General features: G+C 62.3%; 1 protein-coding gene across 5 annotated transcripts in view; it reads right to left on the minus strand.

Annotated features, from left to right (window-relative positions):
- Window positions 1-304: 304 nt before the first annotated feature.
- The window catches only part of CARS1 (cysteinyl-tRNA synthetase 1), a 42080-nt gene continuing 26085 nt past the window's right edge, over window positions 305-16299 (minus strand). For 3 of the 5 annotated variants that reach the window (XM_043923948.1, XM_043923963.1, XM_043923970.1), the window contains 13 exons: window positions 12364-12476; window positions 11818-11946; window positions 11409-11538; window positions 11234-11337; window positions 10749-10846; window positions 10381-10570; window positions 9661-9729; window positions 9308-9389; window positions 5168-5248; window positions 4571-4638; window positions 1390-1449; window positions 1007-1090; window positions 305-564 (listed from right to left, as the gene is read on the minus strand). In XM_043923948.1, the coding sequence (XP_043779883.1) occupies window positions 430-564; window positions 1007-1090; window positions 1390-1449; window positions 4571-4638; window positions 5168-5248; window positions 9308-9389; window positions 9661-9729; window positions 10381-10570; window positions 10749-10846; window positions 11234-11337; window positions 11409-11538; window positions 11818-11946; window positions 12364-12476 (1343 nt within the window). In that variant the 3' untranslated portion in view covers window positions 305-429. Of the gene's footprint in view, window positions 565-1006; window positions 1091-1389; window positions 1450-4570; window positions 4639-4735; window positions 5061-5167; window positions 5249-9307; window positions 9390-9660; window positions 9730-10380; window positions 10571-10748; window positions 10847-11233; window positions 11338-11408; window positions 11539-11817; window positions 11947-12363; window positions 12477-16299 lie in introns of those variants that run through there. The other 2 variants (XM_043923954.1, XR_006344969.1) reach the window with 2 other exon arrangements.

Genomic DNA, 16299 nt, shown 5'->3' on the forward strand with positions numbered 1-16299 from the left:
ATCGCCGTGGAGACAGCGCTGCGAGCTGAGCTAGCAGGACCTGAGTGCCCGGCTGGGCAGGCTTTGTGTGCGGCGCCGGCAGGCCCTGCCAGTTTGAGCCCGTCTTTTTCCTGCTCAAATGCCTCCCAATGCGCCCACACAGCAGAGATTAGCTGATAGCCATCTGTACTGGGCGGGAGGGGGGGAACGGTCCTCGGCTGAAGCCACTCAGCGGTCCGAGCCCCCGAGTCGTGACCTGCTGACCCAGCAGCCCGGCCGGCCCGGCGCGCTGACCATGCAGGCTGACGGCAGACAGAGCCCGGCGCCCGGTTGGGAAGACTTTATTACTGACTCAGAGCAGGGGGCGGCCCGGCCCTCTGCGGACAGAGCGCTTCCCTCGGGGCCGAGGGCCGCTGTAAACAGGCGGGCGCGCGGGCGGGGTCCCGGGGGTCACGGGGCGCCCCCGTTCTGAGCCAGCTGCAGGTACTCCAAGTGCAGCTTCTCCTGCGCCTCGAAGAGCTTCCTCAGCTTCTTGGCCTGCCCTTTGCTCAGCTCTTTGCCTTCCGTGTCGTGTGTGGGCAGACCCTGGGGGGCGAGAGCACGTTGGTCATCCGGGACACCCCCCCAACACCACACTGCACCCAGCACCCTGATGTGGGGAGCTCAGCCCACCTGCGTCGGCGGCCTCCTTGCAAGTGTGAGCTGAAAAGCGCTCAGCGAACACACACAAGAGCGCCGGGGCCGGAGGGTCTCGGGAGGGCCCCGCTGCGGAGCCCCTGGCCGGCGGCACGGCTGTGCCACGCCCCCGGACCACCTGTGGGGACAGGCTCTGCAAACCCCTTAACCAGCCCCGGCCAGAGCCCCGGGCCGCGCTGACGGAGGGCAGTCCTGCATGCAGGCTGGACCTAACCAGCCCAAACGAGCCCGACTTCCTGGGCAGAGACGCTCCTCAGCCAAGTTCAAACCCCGGCCATCCCCGTTTCATGGTCTAACAATGTCCTGAAAAGAAAAAAAAGGCTCCTCTTACGTTTTCGTCGAACTTGGAGTATTTGTCGCTTTCCGCTAAGAACATCTCACTGGGTGGGATCTTCATCTTGGCCAGCTTCGCTGCCTGGAACACACATGTGGGGTCACTGTTCCGAGACCACAAGGGGGCCCCACGCCAGCCCCCAAGTTCAGGGAGCGACAGAAAGGCGGAGGCAACACCTAGGCAGGGGGAGTTAAAGGCGGAAAGCGGAGGTTTTCTGTAGGACAGAGAGGTATGGGGCACACGGCAGGGCCAGGGCAGCCTCCCTGGGGCAACACGTGGACGCGGAGACGGAGGTGGGGGGCAGCTGGGCCCCGAGAGACACAGAGTGGGGGTCAAAGTGCCTTCCTGCCGGGAGCCCCCCCCGCTGAGGCAGACGCTACCTCCTGCTCCTGTCTCTTCCTGGCGGCCTCCTCTTTCTTCCTCCTCTTCTCCTCTTCAGCCTGGGGGACAGCAGACCCCCGTGAGCTGAGCCCCCCAGGCCCCGCTCGAGGGCGAGGGCAACAGGACAAGCCCCCTGCTGCCCCCTGCCCGGCCCCGCTCTGGACACAGGGCAGGGAGTGGGCACCACACACGGGGTCACCCGCAGCACGGCCACCGCGAAGGAGGGAGCAGAGCCCCGCCCGGGACCAGGGACAGCACGGCGACCCCGCCGGGCGGCGCCATCTGGGGGGCAGGCGGGCTGGGTACTGGGCTCCGTGCCCACGAGGAGCGGCCGGGAGCTGACCGTGGGTCTGCCGAGTCCCCCCGCGGCGCACAGCCCTCCCAGCGTCCACGGGGCAGCCCTGCTGCCTCACCACTCCTCTCCCGGGCCCACTCCCCCTGCCGTCAGTTCTCCCGGACAGCTGCGGAGGCCCTTCCCGGTCCCCCAAACTCAGCTCGACAGCGGTCTCCTCCTACGGCCTCGTGGGCCCACCCCGTGAGCTGTGGCCAGCGCTTCTGAAGGGCGGCGGTTCCGTCCCCATTTCTCTGCAGGACACCGAGTCCCTGAGAGCGAGGTCGGTCCCGATTCACGGAGCAGTGCTGCTCCCAGAGGTCTAGGGTGTCTGACGTGTGAGAAGGACATGTGCTGGCGCGGAGGGAGGTGTGACACACTCACCCCCGGGGACGGGGAGGGCGGAGGTGAGACACGCTCACCCCCGGGGAGGACGGAGGTGAGACACGCTCACCCCCGGGGAGGATGGGGAGGACGGAGGTGAGACACACTCACCCCCGGGGATGGGGAGGACAGAGGTGAGACATTCTCACCCCTGGGAAGGATGGGGGGGAGACACGCTCAGCCACGGGGAGGATGGGGGTGAGACACGCTCACCCCCGGGGAGGACGGGGGGGAGACACGCTCACCCCCGGGGAGGACGGGGGTGAGACACGCTCACCCCCGGGGAGGACGGGGGTGAGACACGCTCACCCCCGGGGAGGACGGGGGTGAGACACGCTCAGCCACGGGGAGGACGGGGGTGAGACACGCTCAGCCACGGGGAGGACGGGGGTGAGACACGCTCACCCCCGGGGAGGACGGGGGTGAGACACGCTCACCCCCGGGGAGGACGGAGGGGAGACACGCTCACCCCCGGGGAGGACGGGGGGGAGACACGCTCACCCCCGGGGAGGACGGGGGGGAGACACGCTCAGCCACGGGGAGGACGGGGGGGAGACACGCTCACCCCCGGGGAGGACGGGGGTGAGACACACTCAGCCACGGGGAGGACGGGGGTGAGACACGCTCAGCCACGGGGAGGATGGGGGTGAGACACGCTCACCCCCGGGGAGGATGGGGGTGAGACACACTCAGCCCCGGGGACGGGGAGGACGGAGGTGAGACACGCTCACCCCCCGGGGAGGACGGGGGTGAGACACGCTCACCCCCGGGAAGGACGGAGGGGAGACACACTCACCCCCGGGGAGGACGGAGGTGAGACACGCTCACCCCCGGGGAGGACGGGGGGGAGACACGCTCACCCCCGGGGAGGATGGAGGGGAGACACGCTCACCCCCGGGGAGGATGGGGGGGAGACACGCTCACCCCCGGGGAGGATGGAGGGGAGACACGCTCAGCCACGGGGAGGATGGAGGTGAGACACGCTCAGCCACGGGGAGGATGGGGGTGAGACACACTCAGCCACGGGGAGGATGGAGGTGAGACACACTCAGCCACGGGAAGGATGGGGGTGAGACACACTCAGCCACGGGAAGGATGGAGGGGAGACACGCTCACCCCCGGGGAGGATGGGGGTGAGACACACTCAGCCACGGGAAGGATGGAGGGGAGACACGCTCACCCCCGGGGAGGATGGGGGTGAGACACGCTCACCCCCGGGGAGGATGGGGGTGAGACACGCTCACCCCCGGGGAGGATGGAGGGGAGACACGCTCACCCCCGGGGAGGATGGGGGTGAGACACGCTCAGCCCCGGGGAGGATGGGGGTGAGACACGCTCACCCCCGGGGAGGATGGGGGGGAGACACACTCAGCCACGGGGAGGATGGAGGGGAGACACGCTCACCCCCGGGGAGGATGGAGGTGAGACACGCTCACCCCCGGGGAGGATGGAGGGGAGACACGCTCACCCCCGGGGAGGATGGAGGGGAGACACGCTCAGCCCCGGGGAGGATGGGGGGGAGACACGCTCACCCCCGGGGAGGATGGAGGTGAGACACGCTCAGCCACGGGGAGGATGGGGGGGAGACACGCTCACCCCCGGGGAGGATGGGGGGGAGACACACTCAGCCACGGGGAGGATGGAGGGGAGACACGCTCACCCCCGGGGAGGATGGAGGTGAGACACGCTCAGCCACGGGGAGGATGGGGGGGAGACACACTCAGCCACGGGGAGGATGGAGGGGAGACACGCTCACCCCCGGGGAGGATGGAGGTGAGACACGCTCACCCCCGGGGAGGATGGGGGGGAGACACACTCAGCCACGGGGAGGATGGAGGGGAGACACGCTCACCCCCGGGGAGGATGGAGGTGAGACACGCTCAGCCACGGGGAGGATGGGGGGGAGACACACTCAGCCACGGGGAGGACGGAGGGGAGACACGCTCACCCCCGGGGAGGATGGAGGGGAGACACGCTCACCCCCGGGGAGGATGGAGGGGAGACACGCTCACCCCCGGGGAGGACGGGGGTGAGACACGCTCACCCCCGGGGAGGACGGGGGTGAGACACGCTCAGCCACGGGGAGGACGGGGGTGAGACACGCTCACCCCCGGGGAGGATGGGGGTGAGACACACTCAGCCCCGGGGAGGATGGAGGGGAGACACGCTCAGCCCCGGGGTCAGGCTGACACATCAGGTGACAGGCAGGTGAGACCATACGTCTGCAGGTCACCAGAAGCAACAGACCTCCCCTCACGCTCTGCACCCTTCATTAGGAGCTGATCCCGTTGTTGTTTAACTGCCAAGTAGTTACCTAGCTGGTTAGTCCTCCCTTTCGACATTTATAAACACTGGTGCTTTAATAAGAGTACAAACACTGACTCTTACACGGTGAAGCGCATGCACGCCCGCGGTCACCATGCGCTCAGTAAACACCCAGCTCCAGTCACTGTGGTTTCACTCACCCTTTTCTTTTCTTCTCTCTCTCTCAGTAAGGTGTCCCTGTCCACCAGCTTGACCACGGTGGGCAGTCCTGAAAGGCAAACGGCCGTGGGACTCCCGAGCCCAGCCCTGTGCCCACCACTCCCGCCCTCCGGGCCCCCAGAGGGAAGCAGGGAAGCCCCCCTTACTGCTCCCACAGACCAAACATTAACTGTGCCGTGGGGGGGACTTGTGGCTTGAGACTGAGCAGCTAGGTGTCACAAAGTAAGACTTTCTCCCGAGTGTTTAAAACCCGACCGTTCTCCGTGCAGCCCAAACCCCAGCCACGTCGGAAGACAAGCTCTGAAACTTGCTGACGATCCACACGACACAGGCTGCCTCCCAAGGGACGGGTCCCCGCAGAATCAGGGGCGCCGGGCAGTCAGGCCGCAGGAGCAGAGCCCCAGGTGTCGTCTTTCAAGACAGAGGGGGGCTGGCGTGATGCCCAAGGGGCACAATCCGGCCCCGTGGACCCTGCAAAAGGCGGGGTGCCCTCGGACCCGTCCCAGCAGTCCTCCCGAAAGCCAGCCCCACCTGGCAGCCCCCATCCAGTAGCCCCTCACCACAGCCAGAGGACCCACCTTCGTGGTCTTCCAGCCGCACCCCCAGCTCAGGCAGGATGTCGTCCCGCAGGGCGTCGCTCAGCTGGAGGACCTCAGGCACTGTGGGCAGAGGACACGGCTCAGTCCTCGGGCGCAGGACCGCCTGGGGCCCTCCGCTGGTGGTGGAGGCAGGCGAAGCCAACACGGACACCACGGTCACCGCTGAGCGCGGAGCAGCCTGCCGGGACCCTGCGGCCCGGGCACAGCTCGGGGCCCTGCTGAGCGGCAGGCTCACAGACTGGCCCCGAGGACCCTGAGTGGGGACAGCGCGGCGGGATGGTAGGCGCGGGGAGACCAGGGCTCCGCAGCACGGAGGGAGCCCCTGGAAACACTGAGCCTCGTGGCCAGGGCGCAGCGGTCCTGGGAGAGGCAGCCGCGTCCCTCCACCCGGGACCAGGGACTTGCTCCGAGCCCCGAGGTCATGACCAGCCCTGGAACGGCTCCCTGCAGTCGGCACACCACAGCCGGCATGCTGGGCCTGGGGACCCGCAGGCGGGACCCAGAAAGGCGGGAGTGGAGGCGGGGCTCTCCAGGGACCGACGTGTGCCTGCAGGCTGGGGTGACCCCCACGGCTGCCCACGCCCCGCACCCAGAGACCCTGGCCCAGCAACGGACAGGAAAGGGCCCCCACCCCCCACTCTGCCTCGGGCACCAGCGCTCCTGGCCAGGCCCACCCCACCCAAGGGCGGGGGCTGCCCAGAGCCCGGCTTGAAGGAGCAGAGGCCGGCCGGGCCCCAGCTCTGAGGGATCCCCAGGAGCAGGCGGAGCGGGCAGGGCAAGCAGACCCCTCGGGAGGCCCCGGGCCGGCCTGGACAGGCCCTTCAGGTTCAGACAATCCTAACCCGCACATTAGCCTCTCTGTTCATCCTACAGGCAACACAAGCGACTCCTGGCTCACTCCCTTCCCGGCCCAGGAGCGGGGGGACCCTATGCCAGCCGGTAAGGGGCCTGAGGTGCCGACGCCAGCCAGGCCCTGTCCGCGGGGGGCATGCACACCAGGGAGGATGCGGGGGAGGCCGGCCTGTCTGCACCGGGCGTGAAGGCCTTGTAAGGGGCCACCCCAGCTGAACCCACTCCTGCTGACTCCAAGAGCTGCTCCGGAGACCCTCCGGCCTGAGGCCTCGGCCCTGGGCACGGCAGGCTCAGCTGGGGGCAGACCTGGGCCCGCAGGCCCTCCACCCACCCTGCGCGTGCCTCCCCGCAGCCCTGACCGCGGCCATGGGGTCGCTCGCGCGCCGGTCCTGCCTCCATGTGTCCCCAGGCCCCAGGGTGCTCCCGCCGCCCGCTGGGGCCCCACCTGTCCACTCACGGGTGAATGAATGAACGCGCGACTCGCACGTCCCAGGGGACGTCCGAGCCCCCGCCACACGCGCAGCCGCCAGGCAATCTCCCGCTTCCTGACACCTGTTCCAACCCCGAGGCAGGACTGGGGGGACGATGGTCTTTATGTCTGGCTCCTCCTCTCATTCTGCCCTGGGGGGCCCTCACTCAACGGCCCCCCGAGGAGACCCCAGGGCGCTGGCCGAGGCACGTGCCCAGGGGCCACTCGCGCCCTAACAGGAAGCAGGCCAGCTCCACCGGCACCGCCGCAGCCTGGGGGCGGTCCTCGAGGTGGGCTCCTCACCGCCACAGAGACCTGCTCTGGTCCGCGGAGCACAAGCCTCCCTCCAGGCTTTCTTTCCAAACCTGTTCGCTACTTTACAGCTGGTTTCTCCCCAGCCTCCTCCGAGTCACGGATCTGAAGAGGGTCTAGTGCCCAGAAACAAGTACAGAGCTCCGACGACTCAGCAGCAGGACAAAGGGCCCAACTGAAAATGAGCCAAGGGCCTGGGCAGACACGTCCGCAGAGGAGGTGAGGAGATGGCCAAGCAGCTTGCTGCTCATCATCACTTCATGAAAACCGCAGCCACGATGAGGTACCACCGCGCACCCGCCAGGATGGCTGTCACAATGATGCACAGAAAATGATAGGCGTCTGGACAACGGCTTGGACAAACTGGAACCCTTGTGTGCCGTATATAATGGTTCAGCCACTGTGGAAAGCGCTTTGGCAGGTCCTCAAAAAGTTAACGGGCTTCCCTGGGTGACTCAGGTGGTAAAGAATTTGCCCTCAATGCAGGAGACTCGGCTTCAATCCCTCGGTCGGGAAGATGCCCTGGAGACAGGAACGGCTACCTAGTCCAGTACTGTTGCCCAGAGAATCCCATGGACAGAGGAGCCTGGCGGGCTACAGTCCGTGGGGTCGTAGAGTCGGACAGGACTGAGCGACCTGCGGTAGGCTCACCACACAAACATTAAACAGAGAACTGCTGCACGGCCCCTCAACGCCTCTCCGAGGTGCGCACCCGAAACTCCTGAACTCAGGGAGCCCAGGGGATGCTTACACACACGCGGCCACAGCAGTGCTGGGCACCAAGGTGCAAGCTGTCCACACATCCATCCAGGGCTGAAGACGTGAACAGAACGCCGCACGCACATCCAGCGGACAATCACGGATTAAAAAGGGAGGGAGCACGGTCACATGCTACAGCATGGGTAACCTCGAAAACATTCTGCTGAGAAGCCAGACAAAAACAGCCAAAGAACAGGCTGGAAGGGTTCTGCTCCCTTCCCCTTTGGGCAAAAATCCCCATCATTATCTCTGCATGAGACTCAAAAGAAGTCTGGGAGAACAGAGTGAACTTAAGAGACAGGAGAGCCGGGCTAGCATCCCAGGGATTCTAATGACCCTGGAATCTGTCTGAACTCCTTACGGAACAATGGGTCAGACAAACAGACAAGGTCGTGTGCTCTGGCTGCTGTCCAGCCGCTCAGTCGTGTCCCACTCTTACGACCCATGGACTGCAGTGCGTCAGGCTTCTCTGCCCCTCACCATCTCCCAGAGTTTGCTCAAACTCACGTTCATTGAGTCAGTAATGCCATCGAACCGTCTCGTCCTCTGCCGTGTGATCTGTTCATGTAAAATGCCCACAACAGGACAACCCCAAGACAGAAGGCAGGCTGGTGGCAGCCGGAGGCTGGGGGAAGGGGGTGCCTCTGGAAGGTGGAGACGTTTGGGGGCCGGAAGGGGGGGGCGCCACACAGGACCGGAAGGCACTCGGAGCCTGAGCCCGAACGGGCACCTCAACGTGGCCGGTTTATGTCATATGAATTCACCTCAATAAACTACTTTTTTTTAAAGGGAAAACCCTAACTGGATATTTTCAAGGAATTCAATAAACCGACTCTTAAACACACGGAACAAATGTCTGAGAACAACTCACATGCCCCTAAAAGAAGAGCACAGGGGGAGCTGGCCCCGGGGAGGGGAGAAGCTCGCACGCGGAGATGCAAGGTTCTGGCCCTGCCACCGCCACGCCGGCAGTGGTGAAGCCAAGGCTTCCGCCCGGACAGTCCAGGCTGGAGGAGCGGCCCCCGAGTCTGGGACGGAACCGCGTGCAAGGCCCAGACAGGAGTGGAGGCGGCCCCGTGGAGGGAGGTGCTGGGGTGGACATGGGGGAGCAGGGTGGGCCTGCCCCAAGTGGGGAAGCCAGCAGGGCTCCCGGAAGGACGCAGTTACACGGCCGCCAGGGAGGCCAGCAGAGAAGGATGGGCTCCCTGGACGCAGGCCTGGGGGCGACATCCCTGGGGCACCCGGCAAAGCGTGCCAGGCGCGGGGGCCTCTTGGCCCTGCAGATGCCAAGCTCTGAGTGCAGCTCCAGGAGGGAAAGAGCGCGCCCTGCTGCGGCCATCCGCAGGACTCCCTCACTGCACCTGCAGCCTCGCCTCCCCCGCCTGCACGGCCCAGGGCTTCACGGCCCACCACAGGGTCACGTCAGCCCTGCTGGTCGCCGTGAGTCCCGACCACCACAATGGGACGCGGACCGCCCTTCTGACGCCGTCAGCTGCCCATCTGACAACTGTTCAGAGCTGCCCGAGAGGACACGTTCCGACCCCCTCATCCTCAGGCTCTCGGGAGAGCACAAGGGGCCGGCAGGGTGCAGACGGCGAAGCCGCCCCAGCAGCTGAGCATCACCACGGGCCTCTGCGGGCAAGGACAGGACCCCTCCAGTCCCCGGCCTGCGGACGCCCCAGAAGCGGAGCTCCGCCAGGCGCGGTGCCCACGCAGGCGCGCCTCACCTCTGTGCTCACGGGCGATCCGGCGCACTCCTTCCCGGAACTCCGATAGCACCTGCAGGTACGGCATGACCGTGGACTCCAGCTGCAGACAGAACGTTCGGGTCGCTGTGACCGGCGCCCTGTTCGTGAAGGCCCCTGCCCGGCACACGCGCCTCGGAGCAGGGCTGCCAACGGCCGTGCGAGCCCGTCCAGCACAGGGCCCACAGGCATGGGGGCACCCGCACAGCGGCACGGGCAGGACAGTGAGAGGGTCCCCCCACCAAGCCCAGCAGCGGCCCGCCCGCGGCCCACAGGAGCCTGGTCTCAGACGTCCAGGAGGGAATGCGGTCCTGGCCTGGGAGGGCTTCACTCACATTGAGGCTGGTTCCAGCTCCTCCGATGGGAAAACCCAAGGAGCTTTCCTCTTCTATGGCCCCAAAGATCTAGGGAAAAAAGCAAGCGTGCAGGACACGCGGCTGAGAGACGGCAGGCAGGGATCGTGTCCATGAGGGGCGGGCGGCGGTGCCCGAGACCCTGCTCGGCGGGGCGGCGGAGGGCAGTTAGGCATGGAGACACAGGGTGAGGTGCCCGCCCACTGTGCAGGACAGGTCCAATTCCTGCTGCCCCTCTGACCCCCAGCCAAGGCCACTGGACCACAGAGCCTCCTGCAGGGCCCCCCCCAGGACTCAGCAGCAGGAGGAGAGCGTGCCAAACGACGCTTCGGGGCCACTGGCAGGAAAGCGCTTCTGCTCGTCAAACCCCGGAAGAGGGGCACGAAAGCCAAGGCGGAGAGGCTAGGGGTGCGGCTCCCAGGGCCCGCAGGCCCCCAGCGGTACCGACACCAACCCGTGGGCAACCAGCGGTCCCAGCGCCGACCTGTGGGCAACCAGTGGTCCCAGCTCTGACCCACAGGCCCCAGCGGTCCTGGCGCCAACCTGCAGGCCCCCAGCGGTACCGGTGCCGACCCGCGGGCCCCCAGTGATAGCAGCACCGAACCTTTGGGCAACCAGCAGTCCCGGCACCGACCCACGGGCCCGCAGCGGTCCCGGCACCGACCCGCGGGCCCCCAGCGGTCCCGGAGCAGGCCAGCTCACCTTCAGCATGTGTGTGAGGTAGTGGGCGATGCTCTCTAGCAGAACACGGTGGGGCCTCCTCCTGGCAGCCTTCCGGGCCGCCATGTAGAGGTTGCACTGGCCGACCAGAGCCCGCATCTCCTCCAGGACCGTGCGTGTGTCGATGTTGTCGCAGAGGGCTTGGTGAACCGCGGCCTTCTTCTTGTAAAAGCTGAGCGGGACAAGGAAGGCGGGGCGCCATCAGATGGACCGCTCCGCCCAGGGCAGTCCGCGCCGTTTCTGAGCGCGGCTCCGCACGGACACCAGGGATGGAGTCACCAGCTGCCCCCAGCGCTGGTCAGCGGGCATGACGCGGGGACCGTGGGCCTGCAGATAAGGGGCCACCTCACCTCTTGTTCAGCTCCGTTTCCTCGTCCTCCCACTTCTCAAACTGAGCGGCCACCTCCACGGGGGCTCGGAGGAGGTCTTTCACGTTTAAGAAAAACTCCTGAAGTTAGAAAACCCCATTCAGAATTTCCGAGAAGAGCCTGAGCTGCTCTGGGCATCGCCCTCACCACCCCCACCCCCCGGAAACACAGCAGCAGGCAGGAAGGAGGCTGAAAGGTTTCTCTGTGGGACCGGAGCCCCACCTCAGCCTTGGGGCCCCGCGGGGCAGCTGGCGGGCGGGCCTGGATGAGAGGGTCCCAGGCAGGCGAGACAGGGCGTCTCAGGAAAGCGGCTGAGCCACTCCCCAGCTCAGCACCCGCGACCCCTTCTGCCCGGGAGGAGCGCGGCCCTCGCGGGGTGGGGCCGGGGGGCCCTTGCGGGGCCGGGGGCCAGGGCGGGAACGGGGGGCCCTCGCGGGGCCAGGGCCGGGGGCCGGGGCGGCACCTACGTTGAGGAGCCTCTCGTACTGCAGCGCCGACTCCATGGTGTTGGCCGAGTAGTCCAGCGTGTCCTTCCACGAGTGCATGAGGAAGGCCAGGCGCAGCTGGCGGGCTGCAGGCAGAAAGGCGGCCTGAGGCTCCGGCCGGCCACGCCCGCCCGACAGGGACGCCAGCTCTCCTTACCTGAGTGCTTCTTCAGGGCGTCTTTGATGGTGATGAAGTTCTTGAGCGACTTGGACATCTTGCAGCCCGCGATGGTCAGGTGGCCCGTGTGCAGGAAGTACCTGACCCAGCAGTCGTTCTCAAAGTAGGCCTGGGCACACGGGGCGGGAGGGGCGGGAGCAGGGGTCAGGGGCGCCTCTGCAGGCCCGAGGGGGCGCAGAAGGGGGGACCCCTGTGCTGGGCAGGGCCCTGAGGAGGTGAGGACGGGTGGGTCCGGGCCTGCACTGCGAAGGCCAGGCCGCTCATGTGTGAATCAGCCCAAACAATCTGATTCACACGCCCCCGACTCGGAGGCCAGGCTCTGCTGGAGAGCACTCGCCGCCTACCCCTTCTCCCACCCACGTGCCGGGACAGCAGCCGCGGCCCTTACCTCTGACTGCGCCAGCTCGTTGTCGTGGTGGGGGAAGCGGAGGTCGAAGCCCCCTCCGTGGATGTCCATCGAGGCTCCCAGGAGGGTGCCCGCCATGGCCGAGCACTCGATGTGCCATCCGGGGCGCCCCTGGGGACCCACAGTCGGTGAGGGAGCGCCCCGCCTGGCCTCCGTGGGCGCAACCCCCAGAAGCCCAGCTCTGCGGCAGCGGGGAGTCAAGTCCCACATGTGGAAAAACCAAGGGGGACGGCAGGCCAAAGAGGCCTCGGCGAGCTCCATGAAGGCTGAGGCCGTGTCACTGCCGGACCCCTGCTCCGACACCCCCCACCTGTGGCTCTTGGCCACCAGGACTGTCGTCACAGGCAACGTCAGAGGGCGGACCTGCCCCAACAGCTCAGGTCAGAGACAGTCAGGATGCAGGCCTCCGAGGTGCTGCAGTCCCCTCCCACCAGCCACAGAGGGGAAGACTGTCCCGGGAAGAGAGGTGATGACCCTACGGGGGTTGGGCCTTGCGGGGACACATCCCCCGCCCCAGCCGGCACTCACCTTGCCCCAGGGGCAGGGCCAGGATGGCTCCCCAGGCTTGGAGGCCTTCCAGAGCGCAAAGTCGTTGGGGGACCGCTTCTCACTCAGGCGCTCTGCAGAGACGCTCAGGTCGCCTGCGGACATGAGGAGTGTGGGATCGTCTTCGCCCAGGGACAAGGGAATTAGTTACGTGTTTATTATCGTGGTCAAGCCCTCCTCCAAATTGACCGTGACCAGAGTCTGGAGCTGCCCAGGGTCCAGTTACAAAACCCCAAATGTAGCTCAGAAGCCATGGCCTCATGAGCCGGCGTCTAAGGGCCATGACCTCCTCAGGTCATGAGACCCAGGCCTGGGCCCCCACCCCTGCCCCCCCCCGCCACCCACCCCCGCAGCCCCCGCGTCAGGATGATGACGGAGCCTGTTGTAGGTGTTGGGTGCTGTTCTCACCGGCCGCCTATGGGACCCCGGCTCGAGTGGGCAGGGTCCTGTACTAACATCCTGTGGCCTCTTGGGCAGATTCTGGGAAGTGAGAGCCGGGCCACTCTGCATAGCCTGCTGGGCCTGGATGCTGCAAGTTGGGACCCCCGCTGGTCCCCCCAAAAAGAGAACCCACCCACAGGAGAGCTCCCAGACCACGCGGACACAGCCGCTGCTGTGAACGCAAACACCGCCCTCAGCCCACCCTGGACGCAGAGTGCGCCCCTGGGGGTCGGGGCTGTGCTGCATGAGGCGCTCAGGCCCGAGAGGGTCTTGCCAGACCCCTGGTTGGAAACTCCAGAACAGAAGTGACATGCGTGCTCACGTCCAGGCTGCAAACGCGGCCACTGAAGAAGCAAAGGTCCGATGCTGTAAACAGCGATGATGCACAGGAACCTGGACTGTTAGGCCCATGAATCAAGGCAAATTGGAAGTGGTCAAACAGGAGACGCCAAGAGTGAACGTCGACATTCTAGGAATCAGCGAACTAAGATGGACTGGAGTGGGTGAATTTAACTCAGATGACCATTGTATCTACTACTGTGGGCAGGAATCCCTTAGAAGAAATGGAGTAGCCATCATAGTCAACAAAAGAGTCTGAAATGCAGTACTTGGATGCAATCTCAAAAACGACAGAGAGATCGCTGTTCGTTTCCAAGGCAAACCATTCAATATCACGGTAATCCAAGACTATGCCCCAACAACTTATGCAGAAGAAGCTGACGTTGAACGGTTCTATGAAGACCTACAAGACCTTCTAGAACTAACACCAAAAAAAGATGTCCTTTTCTTTATAGGGGACTGGAATGCAAAAGTAGGAAGTCAAGAAACACCTGGAGTAACAGGCAAATCTGGCCTTGGAGTACGGAATGAAGCAGGGCAAAGGCTAAGAGAGTTCTGCCAAGAGAACGCACCAGTCACAGCAAACACCGTTTTCCAACAACACAAGAGAGGACTCTACACATGGACATCACTAGATGGTCGACACTGAAATCAGATTGATTATATTCTTTGCAGCCAAAGATGGAGAAGCTCTATACAGTCAGCAAAAACAAGACCAGGAGCTGACTGTAGCTCAGATCATGAACTCCTTATTGCCAAATTCAGACTTAAATTGAAGAAAGTAGGGAAAACCCCTAGACCATTCATGTATGACCTAAATCAAATCCCTTATGATTATACAGTAGAACTGACAAATAGATTTAAGGGACCAGATCTGACAGAGTGCCCGATGAACTATGGATGGAGGTTTGTGACACTGTACAGGAAACAGGGATCAAGACCATCCCCAAGAAAAAGAAATGCAAAAAAGCAAAATGGCTGTCTGAGGAGGCCTTCCAAATACTTGTGAAAAGAAGAGAAGTGAAAAACAAAGGAGAAAAGGAAAGATATACCATTTGAATGCAGAGTTCCAAAGAACAACAAGGAGAGATAAGAAAGCCTTTCTCAGTGATCAGTGCAAAGAAATTGAGAAAAACAATAGAATGGGCAAGACTAGAGATGTCTTCAAGAATATTAGAGATACCAAGGGAAAATTTCATGCAAAGATGGGCACAATAAAGGACAGAAATGGTATGGACCCAACAGAAGCAGGAAGATATTAAGAAGAGGTGGCAAGAATACACAGAAGAACTGTACAAAAAAGATCTTCACGACCCAGATAATCACAGTGGCATGATCACCCACCTAGAGTCAGACATCCTGGAAAGTGAAGTCAACTGGGCCTTAGGAAGCATCACTACGAACAAAGCTAGTGGAGGTGATGGAATTCCAGTTGAGCTATTTCAAATCCTAAAAGATGATGCTGTGAAAGTGCTGCACTCAATATGCCAGCAAATTTGGAAAACTCAGCAGTGGCCACAGGGCTGGAAAAGGTCAGTTTTCATTTCAATCCCAAAGAAAGGCAATGCCAAAGAATGCTTAAACTACCACACAATTGTACTCATCTCACATGCTAGTAAAGTAATGCTCAAAATTCTCCAAGCCAGGCTTCAGAAATACATGAAGCATGAACTTCCAGATGTTCACGCTGGTTTTAAAAAAGGCAGAGGAACAAGAGATCAAATTGCCAACATCTGCTGGATCACTGAAAAAGCAAGAGAGTTCTAGAAAAACATCTATTTCTGCTTTATTGACTATGCCAAAGCCTTTGACTATGTGGATCACAATAAACTGTGGAAAATTCTGAAAGGGATGGGAATACCAGACCACCTGACCTGCCTCTTGAGACATCTATATGCAGGTCACACAAGACTGGTTCCAAATAGGAAAAGGAGTACGTCAAGGCTGTATATTGTCACCCTGCTTATTTAACTTATATGCAGAGTACATTATGAGAAACGCTAGGCTGCAAGAAGCACAAGCTGGAATCAAGAAGAAATATCAATAACCTCAGATATGCAGATGATATAACCCTTATGGCAGAAAGTGAAGAAGAACTAAAGAGCCTCTTGATGAAAGTGGAAGAGGAGAGTGAAAAAGTTGGCTTAAAACTCAACATTCAGAAAACTAAGATCATGGCATCCGGTCCCATCACTTCACGGAAAATAGATGGGGAAACAGTGACAAGACTTTATTTTCTGGGCTCCAAAATCATTGTAGACAATGAAATTAAAAGACACTTACTCCTTGGAAGGAAAGTTATGACCAACGTAGACAGCATATTAAAAAGCAGAAACATTACTTTGTCCACAGAGGTCTGTCTAGTCAAGGCTATGGTTTTTCCAGTGGTCATGTATGGATGTGAGAGTTGGACTATGAAGATAGCAGAGTGCTGAAGAATGGATGCTTTTGAACTGTGGTGTTGGAGAAGACTCTTGAGAGTCCCTTGGACTGCAAGGAGATCCAACCTGTCCATCCTAAAGGAGATCAGTCCTGGGTGTTCATTGGAAGGACTGATGCTGCAGCTGAGACTCCAATACTTTGTTCAGCCACCTGATGCGAAGAGCTGGCTCATTGGAAAAGACCCTGATTCTGGCAAAGATTGAGGGCAGGAGGAGAAGGGGATGATAGAGGATGAGATGGTTGCATGGCATCACCGATTCAATGGACATGGGTTTGGGTGGACTCTGGGAGTTGGTGATGGACAGGGAGGCCTGGCGTGCTGCGGTTCATGGGGTCGCAAAGAGTCAGACGCGACTGAGCGACTGAACGGAACTGAATCTCTTTACGACAGAGCCCTTAAGGAGGAGTCACTGGACCCAAACGTGTGACACTGTACACGAGGAAGCTGAAGCCTGACAACGAAGCCACCTTCAAACCGGGACAAAGACGCCTGAGTCTGCGGAGACTCAGTCAGCAACCAGGGAGCCCCGTTCAGTCTTGGACGGCGCATCCTGCAGCTGTAACGCAGAGACTCCCACGTCTGCCTGGCTGTGAGAGCAGATGGACAGAAGCAGACACCCGCGACACCTCCTAACTGTTCACTGTCTTCTACAAAGTGTCACACATCACATCCTTACAGCCACGCGTCCATCCAGC

The sequence above is a fragment of the Cervus elaphus genome, chromosome 2 (assembly GCF_910594005.1).
Source record: "Cervus elaphus chromosome 2, mCerEla1.1, whole genome shotgun sequence".
Lineage (NCBI taxonomy): Eukaryota > Metazoa > Chordata > Mammalia > Artiodactyla > Cervidae > Cervus > Cervus elaphus.